Genomic DNA, 17368 nt, shown 5'->3' with positions numbered 1-17368 from the left:
CGTTGTTATTTTTTCTTTTCTTAATGCCAACTCTTTATCTAGTTCATCTAAATAGCGTTTAACTTTTTCTGGATCTTTTGCAAACTTGTTATCTCTAAAAAGTAACAGGTCTTTATTTGTTTTTGTTCGAACTCTCCAATGAGTTGAACCGGGTAATGATCTGAGAAGCTTTGCTGTCGCAGGACCTCGGTTTCACAATCAGGTACATTTTGATAAATGAAGTGATCTAAGCATGTTGAAGTACTATGTGTTACTCTAGTTGGCTCGTTTATTCCGAATAGAAAACCATTTGAAGCTATTATATTCATATAGTCGTTTACATAATGATTCTGCTCAAAAATGTTAATAATGAAGTCACCGCAGATAATAAAAGGTTTTGTATTGCTGCTCCATGACTCCATGAAATCATGAAAAACCTTTAAAAGTCCATTTTGGGCATGTTAGGTTTATTGTATATGACCACTACAAAGAACCGTAAACTATTAGCACTAATTTCTATAACAGCAGCTTCGTTGAGAGGATTTTTGTGTACTCTTAAATGAGTAACACATCAATTTTTGGATTTCATCGAATTTACTATTGTTTCTTCCTCTAGAGCTTGATTTCAGAAGCTTTAAAAAATTGTGGGTTTGTAAACGTTTTATAATCGCGATGTTTTTTAAAAATAGATAATTTCAACAAAAGCTTTACAAAAACTTTAATCTAATTCCCCGTATTAGTTCAGAAAAAAGTGTGGAAAATATTTTTACCCCATAAAAGAAATGATTGGTGGACAAATAAGGGGTCGGAACATGATGTGCAAAAGCAAAATACTATTGATAGCTCTTACTTTTGACCTCCTGTCAGTTTCGTTGTCTTCTGGTAGTTTAGCCGACTGCAGGAGAGACAAGAACACTTTGTTCACACGCCTGGGCATTTCCAATGGAGGTGAAGTGGTCAACAGTGCCTGAACACTAAATTATTGACAGCCAGATGTGTTTACTGACGTTTATAGAAGTTCATTTCAAGCTCGTTTTTCAAAGTTCAGCTCAAATAAAACAACTGTGATGAGGCACTAATGGCAAGCGTGTAATTAAGTTTCTAAACTTTTAACGTAAGGCCTCATCGAAAACTCGTTTGCGCTTTCATTACTTCCAAAAAATAACAGTGAAAACGCACGCATGGTAAAAGCAGTTTCCGATCGACGAAGACAGAATAAACACGATACAAATTCATAACAAAAGTCGATGATATAAAACCAGCCAAGCCAGAATCAATAAAAACCTGCTTATGTTATTTGAACAATGATACTTCTGATTTTGTTCCTTAAGCACAAAAAAGTAGTAAGTTGGCTAACCTCAAGGTACCTGGGGACTCCAGCTGACCTTCTGGTGAGACAGAACTTCTTGGCTCCCTCTGGGTCACTCACCTCCCTCAACACCCGGTCAATCCACATCTCTGGCAAACTGCTCAGGCTAACCTGCTGCTCATCTGCAATACCGTCTTCTGCAACACATGAACGAAAATAGCAAAAACGTTAACTTATAAGCTAATTAATGCGCTGCAGTAGTAATCCTCAAGAAATTTCGATATTCTGTTAAGCGAGCTAAATGAACAGTATCTGCCAAGTTATACTCGGTGATTTCAACGTTGATATTTTGAAACAGAACACAATAAGTAAGCAGCACCTTCATATAGTTAGCCAAAATAGCTTCTCGCAATTGATAAATCAACCAACACGTGAATCAATGAATACTTCAACTATTGTTGATCATGTGCTTGTTAAAAGGCTAGCTATTGACGATTTGCAAGCTGCAGTCTTTAAACTCTCGTCAGTGATCATCATTCAATTTTGGTCACTCTTCCATCTATGAAAAAAACGAAGTCTCACCGAAAACTCAAAAAACATTTCTATGTCATATCGAATCCCGAAGCAAAAGCCAATTTTATTGAGGAATTAAGAACAGGCTTAAAATACTGTGCCTTTAGTAAATTTAATTTAGATGAATCTCTCGAAGCTTTCACCAGAACGATGATCGAAATTAACGACAAATTCTCTTTTCAAAGACCAGTAAAAACGCATGCAAACAAAAACCACCGTGGTATGCGAACTCGCTGAAAAACTTGCGTCGCAAAAAAGAAAAAATATCATCTAATTTTTGTCGCAAATAAAACAGTAACTTCCATTGACCGATATAGGCGGTTGCGTTTATAAGTAAAATAAAATTCTCAAGTCCAGAACAAGATTAAAATGATATGCTGTTCTCAAGTTCGAGGACAAAAACGCCTTTTTTAGGAATCTTAACAGGCTTATGGGTAAACAGAAACAGACAACAATTACTTCAAAATTAAATTTGGACGGAGAAGAAGCAGAGGGCGATTCAAAAATTAGTGACTTTTAATAATTTTTTTTCTGTACACAGCTGAAAACGTACTGGGCCAGAGAGTGATAACTGAAGAGAAGCCTCAAAATTTACATAAAGTAAATTTTTTGTTGTATTTTAGACCTACAGAGTGCGCAGAAGATCAGGCAGCTGTATTAAATCTAGCCTTAAAAAGCACATTCGGAGGGTCTCCGTGGAATTCCAGGAGAAGTATTAAAGTGTTAATTTGAAATCATTGCTCCTATACTTACGGCCTTTATAAACAAATCTTTCAATCGTGGCAAGTTTCCCGATTGTTTGAAAGTTGCCGAGGTTTTACCCATTCATAAATCTGGTGCGAAGAATCAAGTTAACATTTATCGCCAGATCTCTTTACTTTAAGTTATCTACAAGGTCATTGAAAATATCATGCATAAAAGGTTTTATTCCTATCTCGAAATTTCTGTTAAAATCTCGAAACTTCTGCCGAACTTCTGTTAAAACCACAACTCGGCTTCAGAAGAGAGATCTACAGTTGATGCCATCACCGAGATTTTGGAGAAAGTACAGTTCACGGAGAAAAAGTTTGTCTAAGTGCGTTGCTTTACGTTTAAAAAAGGCATTTGATACGATCGAGTATAATTTGTTGCTACGAAAGCTAAATGTTTTTAGAATTAGAGGAGTTACCATGACTGGTTCAGGTCGTATTTAACAAATACGCAACAATGCATCAAAATAGGTGAAGCTCTGTCTGAAAGAAAATTGGTGAAAACCGGGGTGCCACAAGGCTCCATAATTGGCCCAGTACTTTTTCTACTGTGTATCAATGATCTAGAAATTGTATGTCAGAATACTCAATCAAATTTCTTTGATGATGATGCGAACTTACGAACAAGCATCAGTAAGGAAAACACTCTTGATAACCTCCTAAATAAAGACCTTTACCGCATTCAAGATTGGTTGTCTGATAATCATTCGTCACTACATATTGATAAGAGTATTATTCTTAGATACAGAGGAAAATCCAAGTCAAGGAGTAAATTTATCCGGAAAAAAATTGAGCAGAAAGGATGTTTAAAATTTTTCGGTGTCTATATTGACAAGACTCCAGAAACTAATGAACACTTTAGTTACAAAGAAAGTAAATTGTCTCAATCTATTGGGATTGTATCAAACTTGGGGCACTCGGTCTCTCGTGTCCTTCTATTGGCCTGCTATAATTTTTATCTCAAACCCGTAATTCAAAATGAGAATTTAATCTACGGTAGAACCAAAATTTCAAGGTTTAATTAATTGAGCATTGGGCAACGAAAGTTCGAAAGCTGCTCAGAGTGATTTTCTTTAAGGGATTTAGAGACAATGTCCAAAAAGAATTCGGAGAACGAAAAACTATCAGTTTTGCAGCTTTATGTGTACGATCTTACTAAACTCGCTCATAGAAGCGTGTGAGGAAACATCATGAAAACTATGCAAATGGGTTCATTTAAATTTCCGCAAGTTGAAAAAATTGGGAGAACTTTCCGTTGAAATAACGAGGATCCAAAATCTTAAATTTTTAATTTCACAAGAACTTTATCCGAAGAATATAGCTGCCTTATGTTCCCAACGGCTGGCGAATGAAATACACAGATTGAACGAGTATATATTGCTTGTTCCAGACAATTTTTGAATAAGCATTTCCACCTAGTAAAGTGAAAAATGATGAACTAACTGAAATATTCAGCAAAAAATATGTAGAAAAAGCAAGGGCGCTCAGTAAGGTGCTTCAGTTGTTTTTTTGTTGTATTTTAGACCTACAGAGTTCACAGAAGTTCAAGCAGCTGTATTAAGCCTAGCCTTAAAAAGCACATTTGGAGGGCTCCGTGGAATTCCAGGAGAAGTATTAAAGTGTTAATTTGAAATCATTGCTCCTATACTTACGGCCTTTATAAACAAATCTTTCAATCGTGGCAAGTTTCCCGATTGTTTGAAAGTTGCCGAGGTTTTACCCATTCATAAATCTGGTGCGAAGAATCAAGTTAACATTTATCGCCAGATCTCTTTACTTTCAGTTATCTACAAGGTCATTGAAAATATCATGCATAAAAGGTTTTATTCCTATCTCGAAATTTCTGTTAAAATCTTGAAACTTCTGTCAAACTTCTGTTAAAACCACAATTCGGCTTCAGAAGAGAAATCTACAGTTGATGCCATCACTGAGATTTTAGAGAAAGTACAGTTCACGGAGACAAAGTTTGTCTGTAAGTGCGTTGCTTCAGATTTAAGAAAGGCATTTGATACGATCGACCATATTTCTTGCTTCCAAAGCTAAAGGTTTATGGAATTAGAGGAGTTACCCATGACTGGTTCAGGTCGTATTTAACAAATACGCAACAAGGCAACAAAATAGGTGAAGCTCTGTCTGAAAGAAAATTGGTGAAAACCGGGGTGCCACAAGGCTCCATAATTGGCCCAGTACTTTTTCTACTGTGTATCAATGATCTAGAAATTGTATGTCAGAATACTCAATCAAATTTCTTTGATGATGATGCGAACTTACGAACAAGCATCAGTAAGGAAAACACTCTTGATAACCTCCTAAATAAAGACCTTTACCGCATTCAAGATTGGTTGTCTGATAATCATTCGTCACTACATATTGATAAGAGTATTCTTCTGAGATACAGAGGAAAATCCAATTCAAAATGAGAATTTAATCTACGGTAGAACCAAAATTTCAAGGTTTAATTAATTGAGCATTGGGCAACGAAAGTTCGAAAGCTGCTCAGAGTGATTTTCTTTAAGGGATTTAGAGACAATGTCCAAAAAGAATTCGGAGAACGAAAAACTATCAGTTTTGCAGCTTTATGTGTACGATCTTACTAAACTCGCTCATAGAAGCGTGTGAGGAAACATCATGAAAACTATGCAAATGGGTTCATTTAAATTTCCGCAAATTGAAAAAATTGGGAGAACTTTCCGTTGAAATAACGAGGATCCAAAATCTTAAATTTTTAATTTCACAAGAACTTTATCCGAAGAATATAGCTGCCTTATGTTCCCAACGGCTGGCGAATGAAATACACAGATTGAACGAGTATATATTGCTTGTTCCAGACAATTTTTGAATAAGCATTTCCACCTAGTAAAGTGAAAAATGATGAACTAACTGAAATATTCAGCAAAAAATATGTAGAAAAAGCAAGGGCGCTCAGTAAGGTGCTTCAGTTGTTTTTTTTGTTGTATTTTAGACCTACAGAGTTCACAGAAGTTCAAGCAGCTGTATTAAGCCTAGCCTTAAAAAGCACATTTGGAGGGCTCCGTGGAATTCCAGGAGAAGTATTAAAGTGTTAATTTGAAATCATTGCTCCTATACTTACGGCCTTTATAAACAAATCTTTCAATCGTGGCAAGTTTCCCGATTGTTTGAAAGTTGCCGAGGTTTTACCCATTCATAAAACTGGTGCGAAGAATCAAGTTAGCATTTATCGCCAGACCTCTTTACTTTAAGTTATCTACAAGGTCATTGAAAATATCATGCATAAAAGGTTTTATTCCTATCTCGAAATTTCTGTTAAAATCTTGAAACTTCTGTCAAACTTCTGTTAAAACCACAATTCGGCTTCAGAAGAGAAATCTACAGTTGATGCCATCACTGAGATTTTAGAGAAAGTACAGTTCACGGAGACAAAGTTTGTCTGTAAGTGCGTTGCTTCAGATTTAAGAAAGGCATTTGATACGATCGACCATATTTCTTGCTTCCAAAGCTAAAGGTTTATGGAATTAGAGGAGTTACCCATGACTGGTTCAGGTCGTATTTAACAAATACGCAACAAGGCAACAAAATAGGTGAAGCTCTGTCTGAAAGAAAATTGGTGAAAACCGGGGTGCCACAAGGCTCCATAATTGGCCCAGTACTTTTTCTACTGTGTATCAATGATCTAGAAATTGTATGTCAGAATACTCAATCAAATTTCTTTGATGATGATGCGAACTTACGAACAAGCATCAGTAAGGAAAACAATCTTGATAACCTCCTAAATAAAGACCTTTACCGCATTCAAGATTGGTTGTCTGATAATCATTCGTCACTACATATTGATAAGAGTATTCTTCTGAGATACAGAGGAAAATCCAATTCAAAATGAGAATTTAATCTACGGTAGAACCAAAATTTCAAGGTTTAATTAATTGAGCATTGGGCAACGAAAGTTCGAAAGCTGCTCAGAGTGATTTTCTTTAAGGGATTTAGAGACAATGTCCAAAAAGAATTCGGAGAACGAAAAACTATCAGTTTTGCAGCTTTATGTGTACGATCTTACTAAACTCGCTCATAGAAGCGTGTGAGGAAACATCATGAAAACTATGCAAATGGGTTCATTTAAATTTCCGCAAGTTGAAAAAATTGGGAGAACTTTCCGTTGAAATAACGAGGATCCAAAATCTTAAATTTTTAATTTCACAAGAACTTTATCCGAAGAATATAGCTGCCTTATGTTCCCAACGGCTGGCGAATGAAATACACAGATTGAACGAGTATATATTGCTTGTTCCAGACAATTTTTGAATAAGCATTTCCACCTAGTAAAGTGAAAAATGATGAACTAACTGAAATATTCAGCAAAAAATATGTAGAAAAAGCAAGGGCGCTCAGTAAGGTGCTTCAGTTGTTTTTTTGTTGTATTTTAGACCTACAGAGTTCACAGAAGTTCAAGCAGCTGTATTAAGCCTAGCCTTAAAAAGCACATTTGGAGGGCTCCGTGGAATTCCAGGAGAAGTATTAAAGTGTTAATTTGAAATCATTGCTCCTATACTTACGGCCTTTATAAACAAATCTTTCAATCGTGGCAAGTTTCCCGATTGTTTGAAAGTTGCCGAGGTTTTACCCATTCATAAATCTGGTGCGAAGAATCAAGTTAACATTTATCGCCAGATCTCTTTACTTTAAGTTATCTACAAGGTCATTGAAAATATCATGCATAAAAGGTTTTATTCCTATCTCGAAATTTCTGTTAAAATCTCGAAACTTCTGCCGAACTTCTGTTAAAACCACAATTCGGCTTCAGAAGAGAAATCTACAGTTGATGCCATCACTGAGATTTTAGAGAAAGTACAGTTCACGGAGACAAAGTTTGTCTGTAAGTGCGTTGCTTCAGATTTAAGAAAGGCATTTGATACGATCGACCATATTTCTTGCTTCCAAAGCTAAAGGTTTATGGAATTAGAGGAGTTACCCATGACTGGTTCAGGTCGTATTTAACAAATACGCAACAAGGCAACAAAATAGGTGAAGCTCTGTCTGAAAGAAAATTGGTGAAAACCGGGGTGCCACAAGGCTCCATAATTGGCCCAGTACTTTTTCTACTGTGTATCAATGATCTAGAAATTGTATGTCAGAATACTCAATCAAATTTCTTTGATGATGATGCGAACTTACGAACAAGCATCAGTAAGGAAAACACTCTTGATAACCTCCTAAATAAAGACCTTTACCGCATTCAAGATTGGTTGTCTGATAATCATTCGTCACTACATATTGATAAGAGTATTCTTCTGAGATACAGAGGAAAATCCAAGTCAAGGAGTAAATTTATCCGGAAAAATTATTGAGCAGAAAGGATGTGTAAAATTTTTCGGTGTCTATATTGACAAGACTCCAGAAACTAATGAACACTTTAGTTACAAAGAAAGTAAATTGTCTCAATCTATTGGGATTGTATCAAACTTGGGGCACTCGGTCTCTCGTGTCCTTCTATTGACCTGCTATAATTTTTATCTCAAACCCGTAATTCAAAATGAGAATTTAATCTACGGTAGAACCAAAATTTCAAGGTTTAATTAATTGAGCATTGCGCAACGAAAGTTCGAAAGTTGCTCAGAGTGATTTTCTTTAAGGGATTTAGAGACAATGTCCAAAAAGAATTCGGAGAACGAAAAACTATCAGTTGTGCAGCTTTATGTGTACGATCTTACTAAACTCGCTCATAGAAGCGTGTGAGGAAACATCATGAAAACTATGAAAATGGCTTCATTTAAATTTCCGCAAGTTGAAAAAAATTGGGAGAACTTTCCGTTGAAATAACGAGGATCTAAAATCTTAAATTTTTAATTTCACAAGAACTTTATCCGAAGAATATAGCTGCCTTATGTTCCCAACGGCTGGCGAATGAAATACACAGATTGAACGAGTATATATTGCTTGTTCCAGACAATTTTTGGATAAACTTTTCCACCTAGTAAAGTGAAAAATGATGAACTAACTGAAATATTCAGCAAAAAATATGTAGAAAAAGCAAGGGCGCTCAGTAATGTGCTTCAGCACAATTGTTTCCCACCCACAGTCTATATTCTTGGCTTAATTATCTGTAAATAAGGTAAAGATAGGAAACATTCAATATAATGCACATTAGTGGATTTTCAAGGATACTTAATGAAATTGAACAGCGCAAAACAATAATTTGGCTAAAATAAGAAATCAAGCTTACACAATTTCTCAAGCAGAAAAAAGACTAATTCAACCCACAAAAAAGAGCAATTAATTAAATTAGAAGTAACATTTTAACGGTAATAGCAGTCTTTGATTGTCGACGAAGCAACTTTTCTTACATACGCGAAACTAAATCAATTAAACAAAAAATCAGAAAACATAACTATTTTATTAATCGAAAAGCAGGTGAAAAGACTTAAAACACTAAAGACATCCGATTATATTTCGCTAGAAAGCAGATGAAACCTGTCTTAACACAAAGTTACATTCTCAATTTAGGTTTAAAAGAGGGTGCAGAAGTAATTTTACTGTATTTCCATATTGAATATAGTAACAATTGACCTTACCAAATAAACTAAGCTGCTGAGGGGTAGAACTCACTGAAAAAGCGACTGCTTGACTTCGTTCAGCGTGATCATATGATTGTAACATACATCGACGTATTAGCAACAAAATAGCTTGACAAAACAAAAACCTTTGATTGTCAAAGCATATGGCCCTACATACGCCAACAGTAAAAAAGCATGAAAAAGAAAACTCCTCCTGCAAACAAGTCTGTAACAGCTATCAAAACCAATTACATTATATTGATAAACTTAACAATACGTGATGCAACAGCAATCAATAACCATCTTTGTTGAAAACCAATGCGGAACCTAGCACCCAAAACAACTCAAAACTAAAATTGTTTTAAAAAATAAGGGTGTCAAACTTGATAGAACAATTGACCATATATCGAAATCGTTAAGAATTTAAGCAAAAATTTAACACTAAATGACAAAACATCAAGACATTAATGGCATATAAAGATCTTCAAAACATTTCTAATACACTGAGGCATTAATTAAAATTTAGATGCTACATCGCAAGGCCGATGCGATCCAATGTCAATGAGAGCAAAACCTGTTTTACTGAGACAATAAAAAAACACAATTACGGCAAAGCCTAAAAACTTACCAAGTTCGGTGAGGATGAATTTGTATAATTGGTAAATATAGTAAAGAGAGGTTATGTACTTGGTGAACTAATTGTGCTGATAAAGTAGGTGCTAAAACAGAAATCGTATATGTGTTCAACCAACATCAAGAAACGTACAAAAGCCGGAAATTGCTCACTTTGGAGAACGGTAATTACTTGCAAAGGACCAATACAAATTGAGGTACAATTCTGCGGAACCTACGATCACCAAACACCGGAGAACCAGCCTGATAATCAGTTGATGGAAAACTTGAGAATAATCTTGAAACTTCTCATTCTTCCTTCGAAAAACTCTATTTAATTTTGAATAAGATTGAACTAGAAAAACTTTGTCCAAATTCTAAGATGTAATAGACAACGACAGCACTTAAAAATAGCAGTGAAAAGCTATTAAAAGACAAGGCAACTAGTGAACATATCACGCATGCATCTGAACAGCTCAAAAAAAGGCTATTACTAGCTAATTGTATTCAAACTATATCCGCTAAAATCGCACTATGAAACAACCATAATAAGTCCTTGTAAACTGGCGATAATTCTAGTAAAGGATCAATACAGCCAGAGGTACAGCTCTGCGGAATCGACAATCACCAGAACACCGGAGAACCAGTCCACAGCCAGTTCATAGTTTAATCCAGAAAATTTTGATGAAACTTGTGAAACTTCTTATTCTTCTGATACATTCTATTATAAATTTAGATAAAATATTTAAAGATTGAACTGCAAAATTTTAACCAAATTCCTAAGTTACAATTGACACTGACTGTGCTTAATTATAGCAGTGAAAAAGCAACTAGAAAATACAAGGCATTAAGTGGATATATCACGCATTCGAACCGCTCAAAAAAGGCTATTACTAGCTTATTATATTGAAATTATATCAGCTAAAATCGCACTATGAATCAACCATCATAGGTCATTGTAACATGACAATAATTCTTGTTAAATACTGTGAATATTAGCCACTAAATACTGAGGAAATCAATCTAAAAGTTAGTGCGTAACATATAACAAAAAAAAGAAAATGCACGCAGAAACAAAGATTCATAATTATTTTAAGAATTGTCAAAGTCATAAAAATCCTGTTTGATCGGCCCATTGATAGATTCCAACAATAGTATACACGCACGATTGAAGATTTTTATATTATTTTTTGAAGCATTTGAGTGCTTAACCAGAGCAAAAAAGACAAAGCAATAGTGACAAAATATCTCGTTAAAACCATAATTTTGTCAATTCTCGGTTGAATTCAAAAAAGTTTGACAAACTACGCTTTAAAATTGCCAACTTCTTTGCACAACTACTTACAATTCCAAGCGCTATTAAAATTCCTGCTCAAATCTGATTTCTCACTGAAATCAAAAAGTCAAAACAGAAGTGAACAGATCTTAAATAAAAGACAGCACCTATTATAATTCCAACCTTTTGGATTGTAAGCAACCACAGTAAAATCAGTAAAATAATTGCTATCACATTCCCGGTTATCACAAATACGCAATAAATTCAAAAGCTGTCGAAAAACTTAAAATAGGGTGAAAATCACGCTTAAAGTGAACGAAATTGGGTCGAATATAGTTAAATCAGCAAAAAACTATCAAAACTGCAATTGCAATTAGTTCTACTATATAATGCAGGTGAAAATAGCCCAGGTTATAGTTTACAAAGATTATCTGGGCAAGTTTTAGTGCAATGTTCATGAGAATTAATAGCAGTAGCTAAAATAACTGATTTTCTGGTTTTAAGGAAAAAAGGGAGAAAAATCATTCAAAAGTTTGCATAAATATCAAGATTCATCAACTGTGAATCTTCGCAAAAAATGAAAGCTCATATTGTCATTGAGCACATTTTAATCTACTTAAACAAAAGAAAACAAAGTTTGTCCATATTAAAAACAAAAAAATGTCACAAAAAATATGAAAATCAGCCAATGTTCACTATAAATTTAAACGCCGATAATTCCTAGAAAAAGATGAAATTCGAAAACAAACTCTTCGGTTAAATATTCTACGCTTGACAGGCATTCTAATAATACCACTTACAACTCTCTACGTAAACAGATCGGCCAAAAATTGACTGAACAAAAAGAAATAAACTGAGCATATCGTTCCTCTCCGAACTAAGTGCGTTCGGAACAATTAACTGCACTGTCTTAGTAGATAAAAGCAATGCAAATAATTGGACGCAACATTGTGCCAGGCATATTAGAAAAATAAGTAAGGAGGTTTGACAATATAAATTGAACACACTTAGAACTAGAATATCAAATCAAATTTAAACTGAGCCAGAAAAAGCTTTCAGATAGATGGGAATCTTGTTATATCACTAAATGTCTCCGTATACACACTTGAGAAAACGTGGAAAAATTTAGGAAAAAATAGTTAACCAATATCAAAAACATACCCGGCAGATTGCCGGAAAATAGCCGCCCTTGATTCCCATAACTCTATTGGGATTGAAAGAAAAAAAATATCAACAAAAATTGATTTTTGTACAAAAACATTTTTAGGTGCGATTTATTTTGATGTCATTTCGTATTTGAACATACTCCTGTCTCTTAGTGAGAGGCTACAGGGTCTGGTATCAATACCAATAAGCATTATAGATAGTAACTAAAACTTATGAGAAAAAAGTTCACGTACCGGGCATCTAAAAATGGGCTTTATGGGTTTATCCCGTTTCTAATTCTGACTTATTTTTTTATACTGACTCTCTTCATTTTGAATTGCTTTGCTGAGCAGCTGCTGTTTAAAAGGACTTTGAGCAGAATGGCAGAAGAGTGAAACTAGCCTAGAGAAGATTTCACGCAAAATGTTGAAAAAGCGGCAAAATGGGTAAAGCGAAAAAAAGTTCGACGAAGTAAAAAAAACATAGCAGGACAAGTCCTGACGCACAATTCAAAGAATTGTCATAGTCTACTGAAAAAAAACTACACCTAGAACGGACAATGAATGGATTGGGAAAACCAATTAGAAAAAATCCGATCCAAAAAATCCAAAAAAAAAAACAGTAAAAATCAAAGTGAAATTATTGCCGCATGTGAACAAAAAACCACAAGCGAGAAAGCGAATCTGTTGTTAAAACACCGATTTCTCACTCTACTTTAAATTTAGAGCAAAAAAAATCACGCAACATAACCACTCGCTTTTTCGCTCCACTTCCTGTTTCGGCGTGACCAAAATCACTACTCCAATTTGACTTCAAAAATCATGAAAATGTATGAACAGATCTAAAAAAACAGCCGGAAAAATTCCGCAAACGACTCGAAGGAGATAATTGCCCATACATATGACTAAACAACTAGAACAACTATTGTGAACCCTGAACCTCCACAAAAGCCATAAAAAATTTAAGGAAGAAAAAAACGGCATTCAAAAAAACTGAACGAAAAAAATTGAAAAACTTAATGAGTTTTCTTTTAATAGTACAGGGAAACATAAAGCCAAGTAAAGTTCCTTTCAATTAGGGCAATGAAAAGCTCGCAAAATAATGGCAAAGTCATAATAGGCTAAGAAACTTGTCTAAGACTTAAAAAGAAGAAAAACTGCACAAAAAATTAAAAAATGGTTTAAAATTTCTCTATTTTTCTGTCAATTTTCCTAAGAAAAAAAAATTTATACCTAGAAAACTTTAGTCAATTGGTATCTGAATATTCCTTAAGTAACAAGCTGCTATCCAAATCCCACTTAAAGCAGTAAAACAAAAAAAAAACAGGTAAAAAATCATAAAATTTCGTCTAAAAGTCAGCAAAACTGATCAAAAACCTCCAAATTAGCATTAAAAATCAAATTAACTACTTGAAACCTTCAATTCCTATCAAAACAAGCCTGACACTTATACAATATCATAATCAAGCCTCATAAACATCAAAAGTTGCACAAAACTGCTTTTAAAAGCCGCACGTGAACAAAAAAATTTCGCTCGTTTGGAGAAAATTTTTTCACACATCAATTTCTCGCTCTCTCAAAAACAGCGGCATGAACAAAAACAACTCTCTTTTTGCTCCGCTCTTCAATTTTATTCAGCACCAAAATCACTCCAAATTTTTTCACGCGTTTCATTTCCCGCTTCAAAAATCACTCCAATAAAATTGATTAATAAAAAGGACTTCTCCAATACTCCTCTTCGAGTCGTAAAAAGACAGCGCCCCAATACAATTCAATTTCTTTGAATTGTAATAGGAGCGCTATAATAGCCGGCCGAGAAGATGAGGGCGGCTATTAAACACGAATTAAAAATTCTGCCTGTTCTTCAGCTTTTGAAAAGTAACCTATTACGAGCACCTCTGCCGTCCCGAATGTTACACCCATGTCATAGCGATTCTTACCTGATGGAATTTTTGTTTCAAGTATTGCAGTCTGAGTCCATAGAAACTTGACAATCTGTTGCAGCGCTAGAAACGACTTCTCAAAAGCGCCCAGATGTCTTGACTCAACCACAATCTTCGTAATGTAATCAGTAATCTCGACTATTTGAGTCGTGTTGATGGCACAATTCGAGTTAGGCTTATATTTGGTCACTATATCTGCCAAAATGAAGCAGGCTTCCTTAACAATTCTCCAGCTACAGAAGACGACCATCTGTGCTGTTACAGGCATTTGTGACAGAGGTGAGGGGGGTTTCAATGCGTGTGAACCCTCGGAACTATCGGGATTGATTTCTGTACTTTTCGTACTGTCTCCGCTAGCCTGGTCCTCTACAGAGCATTTAGTTTTGAAGTCGTGTAGTGCAAGTACTGAAACATAGTTCATACTTCAAAATTGTTGTCTTATATTTCAAAAACAGCATATTTATTCCAATCCTTTGTTTTTTTTGTTATGCTAAACTGTAAACTGTTATGCTAAACTGTAAATTGACTTAAAATTCTACTAATTTCAGCAAAATTGTCCATTTTGTATAAAGAGGTGACCTTTAAAGCTAAGGTCAGAGTTAAGGAGACCAACAATGTGTGGTCCCAGAAATGTGTGGTCCTATCATGCTGTAGTTGATGCAGGATGAATGCAAATTCACTCAAGTTCCATAAAATGTCTAGATAGATTAAAAAAAATCAAAGTTATTTGTAAAAATTTGACAATTTCTCTTTTTTTAATGTTTTAAAAGCTTCTTTAGAGAAAACATTTAACAAAACTTTAGAGTAGCATTGAGCTAAACGGCGGCCCATTTTTATCTCTAGCTTTTGCTTTCTGTTATCAAATTTTAGATGCTTCTGGGAGAAATCCCGCTTAGAATTGCAGTCGCATTCGCTCTTTCGATCATGACAAGATCTTGATAAATTCCCTTTGAGAAATGCTAGCATTTTCAATAAAAAACTCCGATATCAAAATGAGAAATTTATATTAGAGGATAGAAAGATGCCTTCTGGAAGCCGTATTGGTTTAAATGTGGAATAAAGAATGCTGGCTTTGAACACATTACCAAAAGAAAAAGAAAACGCAGTGAACCCTGTTTATTCACCACATCAAAAAAATCTCACGTGATTTGGAACTACACATTTGTTAGAGAGACTAACCGACTTCCGAGTCAGGTGGCATGTATCCCTCAGGGGCAACCTGTTTTACCACTGGGAACACTATCTCACACGAGGACATACAAATTCCCACAATATTCTCTATCACCACTCCATACCTCTCTTTATCGCTGAAACAAATAGCAAGAAGGCTCACGCACGTACCTAAAGAATATTCCAAGATAACTCGAAAACCTGTCAATAAGTAATCCACGTGTTTAGAGGGAATAGTATTTTTGGTCTTCATAAAAACTGCTATTTATAATAAACTTATAGCAACTCGTTTCAAACAGTACGTACGGGAGCTTTTACTTGCAATAAAATTTCGAGGAAAAAACCCCTGGATAAGAGGGATTAGCTCAATCAATTCAAACGGCTTCTAGACTTCAAAGAAATTCAAAACTAAAAAACAACAGGACAATTCCTGGCGTACAATTAAAAATATACATTGAAACAAACAAAATACTACACCTTAAATCGACTATGCATGGATTGAGAAAACCATCTAGAAAAAACCGACAAAAACAGTTAAAATCCAAGTCAAAATGCCGCATGTGAACAAAAAACCACAACCGAGAAAGCGAACTTTTGTTCAAATACCAATTACCCAATTACTCACTCTACATTAAAATTTGAGAGAAAATTTACGCCACATAATCACTTCATGTTTCGATGTGACCAAAATTGTCATTTCAGATTTAAACTTCTGCAAAATACCAACGCGAGATTCAACAACAATTGTTCAAAAAAGTTTTGAAAATTCTTCAGATATACTAAAGAAAAATTCAAAAACTGACAATACAAATGTGATAATTAAATTTAGTGAAAACTGCGCAGTTTAATATCAATGCATCACTTTTTGGTAGCGTTAACTTACAACAAGCTCTAAACTATATAGTGAGCAAGAACAAAAAGTAAAGATATAGACCAAAAACCATAACTGATGACAGTGGGCCAAAATTATATTACATTTACTATTTTCTTAAACAAACATACCTCTAACATAACATCAATCAAATCGAAAGATCACTTAAACCAATAGAAAAACAAAAGTCAACAAAAAGAGCCCCCTAAATGTTACCAAAATTTGAACAAGATTTCAAAAACAGCTTAAAAAGGCATTCAACCGTACAAAATAACAAAAAAGCTCAAATTGCATTATAAATGCACGAAAATATTCGCTTAAAAATTGAGAAGGATCCCAAGCGTACTATTAGTAGCTTAGATAAAGGAGACAAATATTTTTGGCGAATATTAAAGTTGACACAAAAAACATAGTTCCGACGAAAAAGTAGATTACCATTACTCTTTTTTGAGTCGTAAAAAGGCAGCGTCCAATTACAATTGAAATACTGAAAATTTTAAAAACAGTCGGAAGACTCCAGAATCGGCTGGAATCAAAAATTCACTCAGCTCCCAAAAATACTTTGCTCACTAAACAAAACAAATGCTTTTATTTTTAAAGAATTTTTCACCATCAATTTTAATAAAAACAGAGAGAAAACTGGTCAAAAAAACAACGTCTGATAAATTTGCTGCGACTCCAAATCATGTATTCTCAACAGATCCTGTTATACATATTTAGCTCAGTCAAGGACGTGATGCATTAAAGAAAAAATCAAAGAACCAATTTTAAACACAAAAACGGGGCAAACGAAAAAACTACTAATTCAATACTAATTACAAAACTTTTTAATCTAAATTTCTGCAAATTGTAAGATAGCAAGTTTTGTTTTAGGGATATCTTGTAATACTGCCTCTCTTCAATCAGTGACTACCAATGCCTCGAAAAAAACATATGAATTGAAAAAAAACTACTTCAACATATTCAGTACAAACTTGCCTATCAAACTTTAAAATGTCCTTTGCAGTAACACAGCCTATGAAACCTGTGTTACTTCGAAATCTGAATATACTAACAGTAAAAAAGCGCACCCAAAAAGTATTCCGAAAAGCACACAAAATTGACAGAAAACTTCGAAAACATGCAAACATGTGCTAAAATCTAATCAAATTTTTGTTCACAAAAAACTCAGAACTAATGGAAACCGAAAAGGTCAAAAAATAGCTGGAAAAGAC

The 17368-nt window shown here is 34.5% G+C and overlaps 1 protein-coding gene across 1 annotated transcript in view; it reads right to left on the bottom strand.

Annotated features, from left to right (window-relative positions):
• LOC142343309 (tRNA (32-2'-O)-methyltransferase regulator THADA-like) overlaps positions 1–17368 on the bottom strand; it is a 160072-nt gene that overhangs the window by 50922 nt on the left and 91782 nt on the right. Inside the window, exons 14-17 of the mRNA XM_075395137.1 lie at positions 15293–15420; positions 14111–14518; positions 1337–1485; positions 830–946 (exon numbers count right to left, since the gene is read on the bottom strand). Of these exons, the coding sequence (XP_075251252.1) occupies positions 830–946; positions 1337–1485; positions 14111–14518; positions 15293–15420 (802 nt within the window). The remainder of the gene's footprint in view (positions 1–829; positions 947–1336; positions 1486–14110; positions 14519–15292; positions 15421–17368) is intronic.

This window comes from Convolutriloba macropyga, chromosome 7, assembly GCF_964194025.1.
Source record: "Convolutriloba macropyga chromosome 7, txConMacr16.3, whole genome shotgun sequence".
Classification (NCBI taxonomy): Eukaryota; Metazoa; Xenacoelomorpha; order Acoela; family Convolutidae; genus Convolutriloba; species Convolutriloba macropyga.
This window is presented reverse-complemented; position numbering and strand designations above follow the sequence as displayed.